General features: G+C 42.9%; 1 protein-coding gene across 2 annotated transcripts; it reads left to right on the forward strand.

Annotated features, from left to right (window-relative positions):
* The first annotated feature begins 1,191 nt into the window (after positions 1 to 1,191).
* Hmx (H6 family homeobox) lies at positions 1,192 to 19,240 on the forward strand. Of its 2 annotated transcripts, XM_070217685.1 has the most exons (4): positions 1,192 to 1,350; positions 10,124 to 10,956; positions 16,556 to 16,665; positions 18,393 to 19,240. In XM_070217685.1, exons 2-4 carry the CDS (start codon positions 10,601 to 10,603, stop codon positions 19,238 to 19,240), a joined length of 1,314 nt encoding a protein of 437 aa, XP_070073786.1. In that variant the 5' UTR covers positions 1,192 to 1,350; positions 10,124 to 10,600. The 2 variants fall into 2 exon arrangements, with proteins under 2 accessions (XP_070073786.1, XP_017010685.2); XM_017155196.3 differs by lacking the exon at positions 1,192 to 1,350 and having other exon boundaries at positions 9,878 to 10,956.
* The last annotated feature ends 17 nt before the right edge of the window (positions 19,241 to 19,257 follow it).

Here is a 19,257-nt window from a genome sequence, read left to right on the forward strand (position 1 = left end):
ACTTTGATGTTTTTAGCCCACAAAACGAGCGCCGGGCGAGCCACGCCCCCCAGCCCCCGCACAAAAGCGACCGTATGTTAACGCCCATTTGCAGACATTTAAGCGCCATAGTCGTCGCTTTTTAAACATCAATGCGATTGCATTTACCCCATCTGCTCGCCGCTTCAGTGGCACATCCTTCTGCTTCGATCCCAACACCCTCGGCACTCATCCATCCATCCATCCTGCGGACAGGAGCTGCCGGCAACAACATGTAATTTCTTTAATGGTTTTTCCCTCACCCCCCCCCACACTCCCCTCGCCGATTCTCACTCTCCGGGGCCACAATTCAAAACGAGTGTGTCCGAAAATAAATAAAATCAAATTTCAAATGTATTAAGGTGTAAAAAAAAAAGGGAAAGAGCAAGGAAAACAATAGGAAAATTGGCATGAGGAGGAGTACGGAAAAGGAAGTTAGCTGACAATAATTTTGGGTAGCTCTTCTATATGGAAGTAAATTTACAGAAAAATGATTAGGTACTAGTTATTTTAATATGTGTATTGTTGTAATGAAAGTGACACCCATTAACCTTTTATCCGGGCAGCCCTTTGAACAGAATTACGAAAATTGATTATTATTTGCTCTAATTTCCTCAAAGAAAGTATTGTGTCCCAATCAAAGCAACAAAGTGTATAAATTTAAAATGTCATAATTGCGTTCTCTATAAAATTGTCACGTTAAATTTTATTGAATTTTTTCCAATGTGATTATTAGCTAAACAACACTATTCGTATTTTACATAGAACAGACCAACGAAAAAACAGTGACAAATAAATCAATCCTGTTTCTTCAAAAAATCAGAATAATTAAGTAGGAATAAAACGATTCCCATCACAAAGTTGATCACCAACTCAAAAAGTTCTTCACCACTTCCATTTAAAAAATCGGTTATTATAATTGAAGTATATCAAGCCGTAAAATGTTTACAATTTAATTACACTCCCAGCTACTTCAGCCATTTTCCGTGTTTTCGGGTTCCTGTGTTTGTGTGCCTAAACGCATTAAAACACTTCATTATGATTAATCCTGTGTGACGTAACAAAAGCCAGACACGCACGCACTCTCAAGCTTCGCCCAAAAACCCAAGAACCCTGTCGACTCCCCGGCCGAACATATGCCACTCGACTACACTTGAGCAACTTTATTAACGGGTCGAGGTAGATGAGAACGAGGTCCTGAGAAGGGGTGAACGCCAGCCCATCGAAACTAGCATCCGGATCGGGGCTCGTTTTAATGGCAGCAAAGTTACAGGCGACTATTTGCATGTGAGGAAGGGAACAGCAGGAATCACGGCTGTCAGAAACCATAAAGTGAGTAAATACCTTGTTTCAACTATTTATTTACCCCTGCTGCACGGCGAATATTCGGGATGACTTCAAATCCTATAAAAATCTTGATCCTTAGTTGGATAATATGGAAGTCAAACAGTTTGATAAACACCAAATATAAATTTAGAATCCTGAAACTTTATCCTTAATTGGGTAATATAGAAGTCGAAAATGTTGTATTAACACTAAATATAAATTGTATACCTATTTTTCTAGGGATATGTCTTAATAGAATGATTCAAATTAAGTTTTTAATTTGTTTTTATAATATTTAAATATTCTGGTACAACAAATTTACAAACATTTTTAAAGTATGTTTTGATAAATTAACTTTAATAGTTATTGAAATAAATTCATTTACCTAAATCTAGTTTTTTTAATAAGGGAAACCGGACTTATGTGGATTTTGGGAGCATTTTCAAGATATTGTTGTTATTATGTTTAGAAAACTTTTCGAATTTTTCGCAGTGTAAAATCGGTAGCTGCATCAATAGCCCATATCCTTAGCATTCGGAGTGCGCGCACGTGACGTGAGGCTTTCAACCACTTTGATTTCCGCGTTGTTTGCCCTTAATTTTACGCCTGATTACAGGTCTCGTTGTACAGTAACTGATTGATAAAAATCTCACGGGTAGCGGCTGCCATGAGGGTTCGGAATAGTAACAAGAATACATATTTATTTGATTTCATTTTTCTGATCCTCGCCTCCTCCAAGTGAACAGCATTTGTTTGGCCAACATGCCGCACGCTGTTAATTGTGCACTTGGCCGGGGAGACCGACTATATCTCAATATATCTGGCTAAATCCATCTGCAGCTAACTAAAGTTGAGCACATAATTGCCGGAATCTGTGCGATCGTTTCGATCTTGAGTTTGGCTCAGACTGGCGCCAGGCGACTCAGGAACACGCAGTCGAGTCCCGTTCTTGACCATTTTAATTGCAGTAATAATTCCTTTGGGTGAGTGCCTGCGATGCAAATGTGGTTGGCCGGGGGAAAGTGCATAGGGAAACTCCGGGAAGGCCAGGAAAAATCGGGAAACCAAAAAGGGAAGGGTGCAACGGTAGCAGTCGCGCATATCTTAAGCCGATCTAACGCCGTTATCCCAGGTATCTACATATATCACTGCTACTGCTTTTCGTTTGGCTGCCCGTTGTGTTGGCAACAAATTGGATTACAATTAAATTGCATTTACATGCAGCGCGCTCCTTTGTTTGTTTGGCCCGATCTCAATTAAAGCCCTGCCATATTTTCTATATTTGATATGGAAACCTCGAGGCCTCCAGCTGCGTGTGGCTCGAGATTTGCAAGATAATTGGTGCAGGGCAGCCATCGCGATTGTATCGTACTATTTATATGGGAAACAGTATCATTAACGTTTCGGAGGGCTCAACAATAAATTCCCAATAAAGAGTCGATGTAAATATTTGGGATGTTTGATGAAATGCGTTTACTTTAATAGGAAATATATAATAGGGGTTGAATAGCATATTTTATAGATACTATTTTGTATGCAGATTATAGAAAATAACTGATTTATTGGAAGAGAAAATTATTAGAGTGAATTACAGAACTTAAAAGCATAGTTTAACTTCCCTATGTTACTCTTAGTTTGGTATACTTTACTATCATCTTTAATAAATAAATAAATAAATGAAAGATTAGTTTCTACATTTAAATTTGCCGAAGTGTTTAAGATCTTAAGTTCATATTTTAATTGGAATGTCTTTATCTTAGCTTAGCTAGACTAGAAGTTATTTATTTAAAAACATTTTGATTGCTTTTAAATATTTGTTTTTGGTAGTAAATTCAAATGCTTTTGTTTCTTATTTATCCAAAGTCATTTAAATATCCTTTGCAAACAGAATATCTTGATTTGCTACTCAAATTTTAATTGAAGTCCTTGGGGAATGGGATTTCGAGTCAAATTGGAATTCGAATGTAGGTGTTCCCTTGTCTATCGGGTGTATTATAATAAGCTTCGGGTTGGCCTGTCTAGTTCATTGGGACCGAGCTTTTTGGCTTCGACTATGGCAATAACCCGGCGCAAATCCGGCCATAATGCATCATCATTAGCCAAGTCGAAGCACTCTGTGGACAACCACCGAACTCGCCCTTCTGTGTCCTGATTGCGTTGGCTTTTAACATTCGCCCGAAAATAATTGAATTGTTCTTCGTTATTTATTTTATTATTTTGCTTGTCTCTTATTATTGTTCAGCTTACTTTGGCGCAGCCACACGCGCACAAAGCCACCGGCATCACTATCATCCCGGGCAGCTCTATGAGCCATTGTTTCTGATTCCTTTTCTGTTTCGATGTGGATGGGGATGCGGTGGTGGAGGGGCTCCGCATGGAGGACTTGGCCATGGAGGTGGCTCTAGATGGGTAGCACTTTTGCGCCATCAAAACGGCGCGTCATAAAATACGCGAATTGCATTTGCCATTTACGATGTGATTCCCGTTTTATCTTTGTACTTTTTTTTGTGTGTGCTGCTGCTGTCTTGCTTTTGCTTTTCTTTGTTGTTCGGCTCCTTGGTTGAGGCTTTGTGTGCTACACAGAGCGAAAAAATTACCAAAAATATTTTAGCCTTTTGCTGAATAATAAATAAAACGCTATCCATTTTGGTATTCAAAAAGTATGCAACAAAAAAATTGTTTTGATATCACGCCCACAACAAAATCCTGGATTAGCCACTAACTTTGATGGACAATAATTTTCTTTGGAAGGCCAAGATTTAAATAATCTAAAAAAGGTATATCGTTGCCTTCCAGGGTCATGATTTTTTCTCAGTGCAGCAGGACTCGGTGCTGATTCCTTTGGGGATTTTGCGCACAAAGCAGTGCGAAATTGAATGTGGGATTTGGCCGAGAGATAGACGGGCGGCATCCCCTGCGTTGGGGTGTATTTGCGTGGGGGAGGTAATTTTATTGCACTGCTTTTTATGATGTGGCGACAAATTGATATTTCGCTTTGACCAGAGACCAGAGGTGGAGATCTGTGGAGTTGCGAAGAGGGGGTGTGACTGCCTTTGAGGGCCAATTGAGCTGCACGATGCTAACCGCAGAGAAGCCAAGGACTTCTTGTTTTAGCCAGGACATGTAGAACTCACAGACACACACGCACTCTGGGCGGTCCACCGCCCGTCGAGTTCGAATTCGGCCCCGTCTTATAAAATAATTAAGTCTCAGACCCGAGGATTGTCCCTTTTGTCCGTCGGCGGTTTGTCTGTTGTTCGAGTGTCTGTTGTGCGTGCGCATCCTAGCGAAATTAAGGACTTTAGCGCGATTTTCGCTATGTTTGCCGACGCCTTTGTTTGCTACCGTTAAATTTGAAACTTTTACTTTTCATTCACCGCCATTCAGACCGTTTCGCATTATTCTATTTTTTCTTTCTGTGCTGAAATCAACTGTAAGTTAATCGCATTAATCTGCGATCGTCTTTCAAGTGGATCCTCGGCGATCCTTTTGCCGGCGAATAATATTATTCCGTTGCCAAAGATCACAAAAGGCCGCTGAGGGTTGAAATGGGAAGGGTTCGCCATTCACGGTGATTTTAAAATGTCAGAACTTGATATAGGGCTGCCAAAATGGACGATTTATGCTAATTTAAAGGGATACGTGGCGTATGAGTGATTTCCTAATTTATTTATTATTTAAATTATGCGAAAATACCACTTTTATAGTTTAGTTTAGTGACAATTTTAAAATTTATTAGCTATCTTAAAAAGTTAGATTTAACATATACATTACGTTATGTAATTATCTCTTGTTTTTCGGATATTATTTAAAAAAAACTTACAAATGATATTCATCTAATAGTAAAGAAAACCCTTCATTAAACAGCTTACAAATGACCATTTATTGAATGGCCAATCTTGGAATAATTTGTAATGACTTGTTTATATTCCATAATATGTTCTCTGTAATTGAGAACCGACGTCCTTTGTTATTTTATTGCCCCCTCTGGGCTGAAGAAATTAAACCAATAATTTAGCTGTCAATTTTAGAACGCTGCGCTGCCCACACAGACGTATCAGATTCAATGGCTTAAACCGCTCCTTGGCCATTGATTTTACCGGGTATTGAGGATTGCCGGCGAAAAGGATTCAATTTGGCCAACAATCGAAGCTGGCTCGTTGTATCCTCGACTCCACCCCCTTCCACAAAATCTTCCTTCTATATTTGGCTGCCATTCTGTGCGGATGCTTACTGCAAATGTTCCTCACTCCCCTTCTCCTTCGATCGGATTGCTGCTGCAAATTGGTAATTTTATACGGTTGGCGGTGCCTGTTTTCGCTCGGTTGGCTGGTTGGTTGGTTGGTCCGGCTCGATGGCGGTCCCTTGATTGTGAATAATACAAAATAATTGTTAAAAATTAAAACGTAAATGCTTTCAGCTATCGCGGTCCGCACTTGTCGGTTTAATTAGTAACTCGACCGCATTGGGCAAATATTTCCGTTTTTATTTATTGATTTTGCATAAAAGGATATCTTTCTCAATCAAAGTGGATTGATACAATAATTCCCATAAAAACGTGTAATATAAGTATAACCCCATCACTAAAAGAGCATTTACTAAAATAATTTTTAAAATATCAGCAGTTTAATTTCACACAAAACATAATATTATTTTCGCTATATCGATGTGAGTCGATAATATTTTATTGTTCAATGAAAGTACTCATTTCGTTCACATTTAATTGGAATTTTAGAGCCCTCTCAATACAATCTTGCTGAATATATGCGCCCAGGGAAGGCACTCAATCAGCGAGCCCAGAAAGGATATATATATTTGTCAGGAAAAAGGGAGTGAAGATGTTAGGTAAGACACATAAGTAACGCACAAGGAAATCGGAACGTAAACGGAAACGAAAACGAAAACTGTTGAACTGTTGAAATCATAAAATATTACCGTTCGCAATACAATTTATTTAAATCAAAGTCTAAAGCGTTATTTACGAGCACTGTGGGGTTGGTTGGGTTCGTTTTCAATGGGATTCGAGATTGTGGGAGGGTGGATCGATGGGTTTTTCGGTGGAGGGGGTGGAAGGCTGGCTTGCGTGTGGTCTTTTATACTTTCATTCCCGCCATTGTTTGCATTCTGAAAGAAGACAAAAGCCAAGCCCCCAAAAGCGAAGGAAAAGCGCGTCACACAAATTTGGCTGACTAATAGCCGCAAATAGCCGAAAGGATGATAATGATGTGATGGGTGATGGGTGGTCAGTATGGCAAAACATGGCACATTGCATAGCTTCGAAGGACCGGGGACTACAACTCCATTTGCTTTTAACCATTCCATGCCATGCTCTCCATTCTCCACTCTCCACGTTTATTGTTTTGCCATGCTTTCTGCCTATTATACAAAATGCTACAACAGACAGACGGACAAAGGCCTTCTCCATTTGCCTAATGTGTTTGTGTGAGTTGGAAAATCGAAATTCGGAAAATTCCGAAATTGAAATGGAGTGTGTCTCGGGAATTTAGGTGGAATAATGTTAGTTTTTGTTCGACTACCTTCAATTGCCAAATTAATTGCAGTTAAGTCGAGCAAGCTAAGCCCAGCTTCCATATACCCCTCTCACTCGCTCCCCCTATTTCCCTCTCTTTTTCTCCCTCTCTCTTTCCAACTTTGCTTCTCTGTGTGTCTGTGTCTGTGCAGTGTGCAAACTAAAGTGGAGTCAATGAAAATTGCAACTCCCACTTTGCTCGTACGTCAATTAGACCTCCTTCTCAGCCACTCTCTCCTCTGCTTTCTGCATTCTCCTTTCACTCACACACTCCCTCTCCTTCCCCCGCCGTCTACCCGTCTCTTTCCACTGCAGCTTTAGCTCTTTTATTGCAGTGCAATTTGTTGTAGAAATCGTTTTGTCCGACAGTTGAACAGTTTGTTATTTCTTTTAAATGTTCCCAAGCAAAAGAGCTTTTCCGAATTTTTGTGGCTTGCCTTGGCCAACGGTCAGGCATTGAGATTAATGGGATTTTCCCTCTCATTCCCACGATTACACTACACAAAAAAACTCTTGGGAACTGCCATTGATTTATCCTTTAAGAAATAGTTTATGGCCTATTTTATTTAAGAAAATTCTAAGCAGGGCTTCAGGAATCTAGGATATTATTAAAGAAAGAGGACTTTCAGATTTTTCAGTGTAACCTTAAGTTAACCTCTTGCCTGGCATTTCCCATTTGGCCAAATGAATGCAATCAAATCCAAGTAGAAATTTCCTCGAGAACAGAGCGCCGCACAAATGAAATCATCCAGAGGTGCTGAATAAACGCAATTTCCATTTGTGAATTGAGATTGAAATGAAAGTGGGGCAGGCGCCTAAGTGTCACTATTTTTGAAGTCCCCCAATTCCCCACTCCAATGCTCCCCGAATAAGTCCCAACCCCCATGGTTTTTTTCTTACACCCCCAATCTCACTCTAAAGTCTTACACGAAAACGAATCAAGAGCGAGCAATGCACAGAGGGAAATTACGGAAAAATGTGTTACGAACGCAGGTGATGGCTCCACAAAGTACACACATATATATGCACCTCCGAGGGAAAATGGGGGGTGGTGGGCGGAAAATAGGGGTGCTGGGCAGGGGGGTGGTGCCTTGCCCTCAGCACTTGGAGACGCACTTTGGCAAAAGCAATCTTCTAAACAGGATAAATGTAATTGCGCATGAATTTCTACGCATATTTCGGCGTCGCTGTCTGAGCTGCAAATGTTTGTTACCCATTTGTTTGCTGCTTGCTTTTTTTGCTCCTCTTTTTGCCGTCGCTGAAAAGCGTTCTCCGGCATTTGAGGAGCGGCCACCCCATTGGCCCTCCGCTGGCCACGCCCCCAAAGAGAGTGCTCTCTCTCTCTTCTGGCCGGTCTCGCCATCTCTCTCCTTCGACGGGTAATTGACTCGCATAATGTTTGTTTTGTTTCGGCCAAATCGTTTGCAACACTCTTTGAATGCCTCGTGGTTGTCTCATAAAAAGCGAAAGCATTTAAAAATTCAATTTGCCCTCTCTCTCTTTCACTCGCTCCCTCTCTCTCTCGCCCACTCTCTCCCGCTCTTAGTCTGCAAAGTTTGCAGAGCAGAGATACTTGTCAAAAATGGCCGCTTAGGCTTAGGGGAGGTTTTCTCTTTGGGGAACGGGACGTCATGGAATGGAACATGATATAAGGCAAAAAAGCTCGAAGGATTCTACTAAAAAAAGGGAGATTCTAATACATTTGAAAACTTGAAATATGTTGGGTGAACAGGTTATGTCTGTTGGAAACTTGAAACTCGACAATATTATTTTAAAATACGAAATAAGTAATTAGTTTATAAATAAATTTGTTAAATATTAAGATCGTATTATGTGAAGCCTTGATAACTCTTTATTTGTAGGTGTAAAATTGATACACCTTTCTAAAAATTATATGACTTATGGCATTGAATTGAAAAAGGTTAAAAACATTATTTTTTTCACTTCAAAAAAGGTTTTAATAAAGCTTTCTGGTTGTTTTTAATCAGTAATAAATAAGTATTAAATTGCAATATATATTTGGTGTTCCCACCAAACATCTTTAAATAAAAACGGATGCCTAATTTTGATTTTCGTTATAAAACGCTTGAAATATTTATAAGATCACATGATTTAGTTTGGTTTCCTCTTAATCTTTTAACCTTTAAATGGAATCTCAAGCACTCAATCTGTTAACCGCAAAGTTGCAATCAACTGGTACATTTTCGCCAACACTTTTCTGGTCGAAAAAGTTTGCATCTGGCTGGCTGGGAAATTTCAATGGCGCCACAGAGCAACACTTGACCCCTGTTAGGTGGCAATTGATTGATTTTATATTGGCATTTCAATAGACACCAGCCGAGCGAAGCGATTCGAGTCGATTTTGCGAGTAGAGCCGAGTGCGCCCCCACTTTAGATGGCGTTCCAAATGCCAAGTGTTTCCCAACCTAAGGGGGTGGAAAGCCAAGCCCCACAGCACCACAGAAAAAACTATGAAAAAAAGAGGAAAATCCGAAAAGTGTCTGTCGATGCGGTTGCAGTGCAATTGTCGAAATAAACGAAAAGAAATTCCAAACTGCAAATGGGATGGAAAAGAGCGGCCAGAAAGGGAGGCCACCAGGCGGGGCGAACGAGAGAGGGCTAGCCCCGCAGAGAGAGACGGACTGACGGAGAGCGAGAGCATGGGACACACCCTCCCAGGAGGGGTGCAAAAGTAAGCCAGTGTGTGTGCGAGTGTGGAAAACCATTTAGCGCAAAGACCAAAAGAATTTGCAGGGCTGCCAGCCAACCACCTCGGTCTCAGTTTCAGTTTCAGTTCCACGCTCTCCGGACACGAGACCGGGGGTTAAAAATCCAGAGACTGAAACAATAAAAACACTAAACGATCGCTTTTCCAAACACACACAAACACACACACCCCCTAACAGGCTCGCACACACACAGACAGACAGAAAGGACGAAGGACTCGGAACTCAGAACTCAGGACTTGTGCGTCTGTTAACAGCCGCATTTGAATTTAAATGCGAAACGTTGATCAAACGGTGCAGACGTGTTTTTCCCAACGGTAGCGCTCCGCGTTTTCCCTTAACGAGTTTTTCGTGCCACGAGTAAAGTGAACCAAGTTTTGAAATAGCCAAGGAAAATATATAGAAAGAAGAAACACACAAGTGCAAACTAAAGAACAAGAGTGCTTCTAAAAATCAATTGAACTACAAATATAAATATTAAATAAAAAGTAGAGAGTAATCACTAGCCATGTCTTCCTCCGAGGCCGAAGTTGACATCAGTGTGGTCTCCAGTCCGGAGCCGAGTCCTCTGGGCGCCGCCGCCCGCGACAGTCCGCTGCTGGTCCGCTCGCCGGCCCGCTCCGCCGACGGCAGTTCGCCGCCCGCCACGCCCACCCATCGCTCCAATACGCCCAATACGGCCGCCGGCACGCCCACCACCTCCGCCTCGGGCGGCAACGGCAGCCACTTCCATCACAGTCCCAGCGGCGGAGCCGTTCCGCCGGCGGTGTTGCACCACCATCTGCAGCACCACCTGAGCACCCTGGGCGGCCATCCGGTGGCGCTGCATCATGCGCTCCACACCTTTGGCCACCACCTGCATCCCGCCCACGGGGCCACCCATCCCGCCCTGCTGCAGCACGCCCTCACGCCCACCAGCCAACAGCAACAGCAGCAGCAGCAGCAACAGTTGCAGGTGCAACAGCAACACCAGTCGCATCTCGAGCGTCTCAGTCCGCCGATGAAGAGCCCCGAGCGGAATGGCGGTGAGGAGCTGCAGCAGGGACTCAGCCTGAACAACAACAACAGCAAGGCGCTCAATCACAACAACACCTGCGCCTCGGCGGCTGCAGCAGCGGCAGCGGCGGCCGTGGCAGCGGCCAACCTGAGCAACAACAGCAACGACAGCAACGGGAGCAGCGGAGGCGGTGGCAAGAGCACCACCGGATCCAACGGATTCACCAGCTTCTCCATCTCCAGCATCCTGAGTCGCAGCGAGCCGGCCAAGAAGAACGGCGCCGCCGGTCTGATAACTCCGATCCCCCAGTTGCCGCAGCCAGGAGCCGGCGGACCCCAGGATGCAGCCATGCTGTCCAGGTGAGCAAATGTGATCCAGATATACGGGGGGATTTAAGGAAACCTGCTGAAATCAAGAGTGAATTTAAAATCTGAATGGATCTTTTTTTTTTTAATGTTTTAAAAATACCATTAAAGCCCTAGAAAAATTATTAGGAAATTTGCTGTATAACTTGAAGGGTTATCAATATTTTGATCGATTTTATTTTGTGTAAGAACTTACAAATTCACATTTTAGTAGGCCTCTAAAGAGTTCCTTAAATTAATCAGTTCTTTAAAATTTCTTCTGGTTAGGATGTAGTAATTTCAAAACCACTTTAAATTCTTTTTAATTATTTAGCTAAATTTCCAAAAAGAGTAGAAATCATTTATTTGTAAATTTTAACTTAGATTTTACCTTCCTTTGGGCTGTTTATATTTACCGAAATAAACCTAATCTGTTGTAAAAAAAAAGGTATATTTAGGTTTTGTTTGAATTTTCTTCTGCACCTATTTACCTCTCAGTGTAGTCGACCCAGATGAAACCAAAAAGTCAAGCCTTCCCTCAATGAGCCCAAAGAGGCTGCCATTCCACTTGTTCGCCCTCGGGTTGGGCCAATTTTATATAATCGTCCTAGGGGAAGACAAAGGAAGGTGACACAAATCTCTTCGCAGGAAATGCACAAAAAGAAGAGAGGGACGGCCAAAGTAGCCGTCGTTGGGAGATGGTCGATAAGACCGAAAATTGTTGGGCAAACGTTACACGAGACATTAAGTGGGTGAGGATGCAAATGGCTAAAGTACCCGACCATTGTCCCTAGAAGGCTCTAACGATTCCAGACAGATAAGGCCAAATCCAATGGAACAGTGTTCAGTTGCACTGGGCACTGGCTGACCTCGAATTTATGCAGAAAAATGTCGGGGGGCTATGGTTTTTTTGCCCGGCAATTTGGTCTGCCTATCGAGTTACATAACATTTGCCAGATGAAATTCAATGCACCGTTTTTGGGTCTGAATGTATGTAACCGACTGACTGACTGATTGACGGACTGACAATGCTCCAGTATCGTATGCAAAACGTAACTGCTCAATAAATGAACCCTCAGACCCTCCAACTGACCCACAAAAAGAAACGTTCTTACAACTGTTTGTCCTGCAAATGCAACCTATTGATACAAAATGTGCACAGGGAGAAAAACAAAACCGAAGTCGTATATCTGATTTATTCAGTCTTGGAGGAAAGAATAATATAATCTAGCAAAGCAGTTTGAAAATCTACATTTTTAACAACTAAAAATACTTTTTTAAAAAAGTCTAAGTAACCTGAAAACATAAAACCTGTTAGTTTTCTAATGTTTCTGATTCATTCAGTTTAAAGAGCTTCTTTTCATTTTTAAAGAAGTCCAAATAATCATCAACACTGATAAATATGTCATAAATATCAATATTTTCAATGAAATTCTGGTATTTTAAATGCAGAATACCATTATTTGGTTTATTTTTCTCTTCCTGAGTGCATATTTATATTTTTCTTGTGCATTTCATTCACGTTGGCATATTAACCCCACTTAGCCGGCTTTCAAAATGCTGCATACGGAATGAGCGATCGAATTTCCAGGCAGCTCGATTAACGCATGTGTTGAATTAAAAAACAACGAAGAGAATTTATAAGTTGCACTTTTATTTTATGAGAGGGGACTCCCTAGTGGTTTTTTAAGTCCTCCGTTCTTTTTTTAATAATGATCATTTTCATTTCATTTACGCGTGCCCGCGCCGCTGATCGCCTCGATAAGGGAAGTTAGTCAGGTTGGTCGAGGGTCGCCGCTGCCACTAGTGTCCCTATCTACTCGAGTGAGCTGCGTGGTTACCCCAATTAAGGACCTCGTCCTGGAGGAAGTGTCGCCTCCTGCTGCTTGGCGCTTGCCCAGCTGACGTGTGGCTGCCTATGTGACTGGCTTATCGCTTGATCATCAGCCGGAATGATTAATGCCACGGGGCATACAAATATTGCTGAGTGATCGTTTAATAGTTTGACTGGACTTTCTCCTCCCGAACTCGGCTTATTTTGACATTTGCGCTTACGTTTTTAATTAGTCCTTGGGCGCTGGGCTTTCTCCTCAGTCTGTACTTAATTACTATTCAGTCGGTCGTTTGGACGGGGGGATTTCGAAAAGTTGCAGAGCGCAGGAAAAAAAACCATTCAAGAGGTGTAACCCGATATGCTTGTGAGTGGACTGGAAACAATGGGACGGCGAACGGAAAGGGTGCTCCTGCATTGTCCTTTTCTCCCAGGATGACGCAAAAAGCAGACGATGACATTATAATTACACACACACTCACTCAGCCAGTCAGTCATTCAGTCGGAGGTATATAAATGCCCCGAAGTAATTACAATCCAATTGCAATCGCAATTGAGGACCTAACCAATCCCATAATATATCTCTCCATCTGCAACTGATTTTCGGCGCTGAGGGGATTAGCGTTTAGTGGTGAAATGCCTTTGATTCCTTATCGCGATTGGTGGCGGTGCGGTGGGAATTTCTATGGTCGCAATTTAATCAAAACATATTCCGCAGACCATCGGATGATGCATCCAATCTGGATCTGAGGCTTGACTTTGCTCTGTTCTCTGCTCGCTGGTCACGTGTCATTTGGCGGGGCTTCCCATGGTGGTAAATCGCCAAAAAAGAAAAGAATAGTGAAAACCCAATATCATGCTCTTCACAAATGTCACCATTTTTGGTTACTTCTCGCTTAGCTGTGGGATATATCCTAAGCCGCTCCCCAGGCACTGGAATATTGCTAATAATCCCGTTTAATGACAAAAGCAAAGTTCGCTGCCCATTCGAGTGTTTAATATTTTGCCTACTTTGCGGCCAGGTCGAGAACCCCTCGAGTGCCCCTCGAAAACCCGCACCGTTAAATGTCAACAATGCAAAATATACATTTTTGGAAGGGGAGGGTCCCGCACGGGATGCACCAATTAGAGTGTGCAAATCTTTTACGCTTGAACGATTCCTAAGCGGTTTTAGGGATCACTCAGTCTCCCATTTAAATATATTTATTTAAATCAATTCCGGTAATGCGACATTATTCGTACGAAAAGTGCGGGTAATGCCATTTGAATTGGTTAATTCCAGTCATTGCCGCAATTTGCTTAACTTAACCCCAGCCATTCAGACACATTACTTTGAACTTTGCTCAGATCTCGGCACAAAGAAAGCGCCCACAGATAGCTCGGGGACATCAAAGCGGAGACAGGCCAGAAACCAACCAGAAACCGATGTTCAACGCCATGTTAAACAACTCAATTGCATAGCCCACTTTTATCCCTCGGACAAAGGGATCCCAAGACGGGGAATTATGATGGGTGAGCCGGGAAAAGGAGCCCAAAGCGAGAACCGCAAACAATTCATTAAAAGCTGAATAACAAATGCATCAACCCCCATTTAGCATTTCCCATTTGACAGCCGGCGGGGGGTGGTGGTGATGGGGGGTTGGCGGTTCTACGAGGTCTACGAGGGTCCAAAATGGGGCAGGCGCACCCACTTTTAAAACATGGCCGTCCGCTTCCGCCGCAGAGTGACACCAATGGAATTGGAAATGCTAGTGGTCGTGGAAATGAATACCCAGCTGTCCGCGGTTCGCCCTGGGCAAATTTATTTTGTATTTATTTCATTATCCGCGTCGAGCTCTTGATTTGCGTAATTAGTCGAGCAAATAGCTACAAGCTTTTGTTTTGATTTTTCCTGCCGACCAACATCGTTCGAAATTAGCCCCGTAATTGAGGTAATTTCTTTTGTCCTTTTTCTTTTTGGCCCGAGGAGCTGGGATGATGAGTACACTTAAGGGAAAGCAGGAGGAAATTGAGAAAAAGATTTCAAGATTTTATCCTAGAATGTGACATTTATGACTTTAAGCTTTTAACTTGAAATGATAAAATAAAATGTTAGTTAAAATTAGGTGCTGCCAAACTTAATATTATTCTTTATTTGTCAAACAACATTTTTTTAATGAAAGATTTTCTTAAATATTTATTTTTCAAATAATATCAAATATATTGGATTTAAGTATGCCTTACATTCTCGTTTTTCTACCTTGAAAAATTAATTGATTGAATCAAAATCCCTATATAAAAATTAAACTGACTTTTTATTAATTTGTGCTCAAGATATAAATACTTGAAAATGCTGCTTTTGCCTTCGCTAAATTATTAAATTAAATCGATACCAAATTCTATACTTGTGCTCTTGATTTTTCTCGTCGTGTTGGTAACTTGAGAGGAGTTTCTCCTATTTTTATATTTTTTGCGGCTGTTTGGGTTCCGGCTTCTGTCTTTTAGCCAAAAGCCAAAGCGGCTTTCTCTCAATTGCCGCTGTAAACATGAAGCCCATTAGAAGTGATTTGAGCTGGCAACTTGGGGAAGCCCCTGAAGAGTCCTCCTCATAATTTGCCATTCCGGGCTGAAAGTAAACTTAATTGAAAATCATTACTGCCGTTGGCAATCGGTGCAAAGCGAGAGAAAAAAAGAGAGAGAGCGGGACTCTCGCCCACCTGGCTATTGATTTCCACACCTGATGCACCCTTGGCCGCAGCGAAAGAGGTCAACTAAATGTTAATGTCACACACACACACACGCTCCGCGTTGCATTTTCATTTTCTGTCTGAGGCGGTTGGGTTGCAACTGCACCCTCGAAAAGAAATCACAGTCTGCGCCCGGGTCACCTGCCCTTGGGGGTCAAAGTTTGTGGGGAGAGCTTAGTCCAACCGCCCGGTAAAAGCGAAATGCGAAAGCAAAACGAGCTCAAGGGGTTGGCTACTGTATAGTGCGAACGGGCATTTTAGAACGGTGAGAACAACGCATTTCGTGGGGCTTACGTTTAACACCAAAGTTCAGTGGGTGCGTGGGAAGCTTAAAAGACGGTAAATAAAAAACCAATGAATCAATCACATTTAAGGGACAACAGCAACTTTGGCCACTTACATTCGGCCCGATTACACAAGTCGAAGCGAAAAACAAAAAAACGGGGAAAACTCACCCCAAATAACTCTCCTCGATGCGAATATAGAACACATTATAACGAAAAGTGTTTCGTCTTGCCAGCATAAATAAATAAAATGTATTTATAAAGATGCTTTTAAGCCAGTAAGTTAACAAGGTTACACGGGCACATACACAGAGAGAAAAATACTACCATATAAGTTTATGGAATTAAAAAATTCCAGAAAATGGTATAGCTTACATATATTGTATAAGTGAAGTGGGTGTATAATTTCGATTACAAATATTTTATAAATATAATTTTAGCACAGAAAGTCGTAAATCTTTTTCCAGTGTTTCTTCATATATGTATACTCGGCAGGCAGGGTTGAGTGGGCCAAATTCTTAACAGCTGTTGTCAGTTATGGGGTTGTTAAGGGTCGCCAGCCTCCTTGATTTTCCCTCCTTGTGAACTTTGATGCTTCAACTTTCTTTGGCTGAACAACTTTTGGCCGTCGGCAAAATGGTAAATGCCTAATGGCCTCTTAAATTCGGCCCGCATCTTGGAAGGGGGTCTCTTCAAGTCTTGATTTTCTGGCAATCATCAGAATGCATAATTGATGGCGTTATTAACCAATATTATTCCTCTTCTCCTTTCAGACTGGGCTTCATCTCGCAGTGGGGAGCGTTGGCTGGTCGCTATGCCGCCCTCTGTCCGCCCGGATGGCCCTGGGCCCCCCAGCGACTGCCCTTCCACAGTCCCACTCATGGTAAGTTGATTACAAGCAGCCAACAGCCAACGGAGTTACCGACTTTTCCTCGGCTCAAATTAAGACGACTGAACGGAACTGAACTGAACTGTACTGAGCACATGCCACAGCGGCTTAGCACCCGTTGCATCCGCCTTTTTATTTTCGCCAGGAATGTGATGGGTCAGGCATTCCACACAGTACACTAGCCGAAAATTAATCATATGTCTACGGACTCTTCTGGATTGATAAAAAACAGAATATTGGGAGATACAAACTAATGTGCATTGGTGTATTTACTAATCTGCTTTGAATTTTTTTCCTATGTAGGCGAACAAACAGTCACTTCCATTTAAAACTTGAATATGATCGATATTTTCGATATTTGGACAACATCGATGTTTTGCAGGGAAAGTACAAATGGAATTCCAAGAAATAGCAAACTGTTTATATTGTTTAAAGCTCTACTTCAATTTCACTTATTTTACAAATTATTTATTTTTTTTAGACAAACAGTTCTTCGTTTTACAAATTACTTAATATTTTAATATTCCTGAAATAGGGTTATTAAGAAGCTTTCAAAGGTTAAAGGTATTATTTTAGATTATTTCACAGTTTCATAATTACAGTCAATTGGTAAAATCGTTTGGATATTATTCATAAAACCTTTAAAGTCTAGATAGCAAGTTCTACAATCTGCTGACTTTAAATAGTATTTTTTTTTAGACTCCCAGGAAACATTATCGAATACATCAGATTTTTTCCGAGTGCTCTGGCAGTCCGATGCATTCGACTCAGAGTTAAGTTGTTTAGTCGACGGCAGCGGCTAATGCCTCAAAGAATTTCGCCCCAGAAGCAGACTATGCTAATGTCTTAAGCTCACCCACTCGGGCTGAAATGGAAGCCAAGTGAGACGACTGCTTTAATCGTCATTTGCAATTAATTGCAATTTGTAATCGAGTAACTCGATACGGACAAAGCGTTTGACATGTTTCGCAGTGGAGTATAGAGTGCAACTGCAATTGCAATTGCAGCTGAAACACCAGTGAGTGCAATTTAAGCCCGTTTAATTGGCCCCGTTGGCATTAAGAGTCGTTGCAATTGCATTTGTTCATGTAAATTGGCCTTAAGTTCTTCACCTTCGCTGCCACTCCAACTATCCACCACTATCCTCACGGATAGTTGAGTTTTTCCGGGTGAAAGTTTCTGCCGAGCGCTCTGTGCTATTAAGAGATTTAATTTTTTTCCCACTGGCCGAAATCCATTCAAGGCAAATTACGGCAATTTAAACTTTTCAAATGAGATCAAAACTAAAAGCTTCGATAAAAAGAAAATCGGCCAAGCTGACTGACAGCCATTTTAAATGGTAATTTAATGCGCAGACAGAGCAGGGATTGCTATGCTATATTATGCCATGGGCATGGGTATGGTATGGTATATATCTGTATATATATCTGTATGTACACTCTCGGCGTCTGCGCTTTGAGAACCCACAGCAATCACGAATGACACAAAAAATAAATAAAACGCTGGGGCGACAAGTGTGAGGTTAAGTGTTGCAGCTTAAATCTCTGCACACAGATACAGTATCTTGGAGCAGCAACCCTTAGGAGGAACCACCCCAAAGACCACCCAGGCCACCCAACCACCCACTGAGACTGACAAATCAACTAATACAATTTAAGCTCTCTCCGACTCAGACTCTCTCGCTAACCGCTTTTCTCTCCCGTTTTTCTCTCTCCTTGCAGACAGTTCCTCCACGAACACAACCGAGAATCCGCCATCGCCCACTTCCATGAGCCCAAACAACAACAACAACAACAGCAACGCCACTGCCAACTCGAACCAGGCCAGCAAATCGCCCTCGCACCACCCACTTCACCCCCTCTACCACCCCGCCCACAACTCGCAGCAGCAGCAGCAGCAACAACAGCAACAGCAACAGCAACAGCAGCAACAGCATCCACAGCAGCAGCAACAGCATCCACAACAGCATCCCCACCAGCCCACCACGCCCACCAGCAGCAGCAGCAGCGGGGGCGGCAGCAGTCTCGCCCACCACCCACACTCGCATTTGGCCGGCTCACACGGCGGCTACTTGCTGCCCAGCAGCTCCAACGAGTCGGATGAGGAGGGCGAGGAGATCATCGAGGAGGACGATGGGACGGATGGACCCTCCGACAGCTCCTCGCCGCACGGCGATGGCAACTCGAAGCGCAAGAAGAAGACGAGGACCGTGTTCTCGCGCGCCCAGGTCTTTCAGCTGGAGTCGACCTTCGATCTGAAGCGCTATCTCAGCTCCTCGGAGCGGGCGGGTCTGGCCGCCTCGCTGCGGCTCACCGAGACGCAGGTGAAGATCTGGTTCCAGAACCGTCGCAATAAGTGGAAGCGCCAGCTGGCCGCCGAACTGGAGGCGGCCAACATGGCCAATATGGCGCATGCGGCCCAGAGATTGGTCCGAGTGCCGGTGCTCTACCACGACGGCACCACCGCCGGGTTCGTGCCCCCGCCGCCGCCGCACCACCACCCCATGCAGTACTATGCGGCGGCACGCAACACCAGCCCACCGCGACCACCGCTCTCCTCGCTGGTATAGGGAGTGGGGTGCCTGGC

Source organism: Drosophila takahashii, chromosome 3R (genome assembly GCF_030179915.1).
Source record: "Drosophila takahashii strain IR98-3 E-12201 chromosome 3R, DtakHiC1v2, whole genome shotgun sequence".
In the NCBI taxonomy this organism is placed as follows: domain Eukaryota; kingdom Metazoa; phylum Arthropoda; class Insecta; order Diptera; family Drosophilidae; genus Drosophila; species Drosophila takahashii.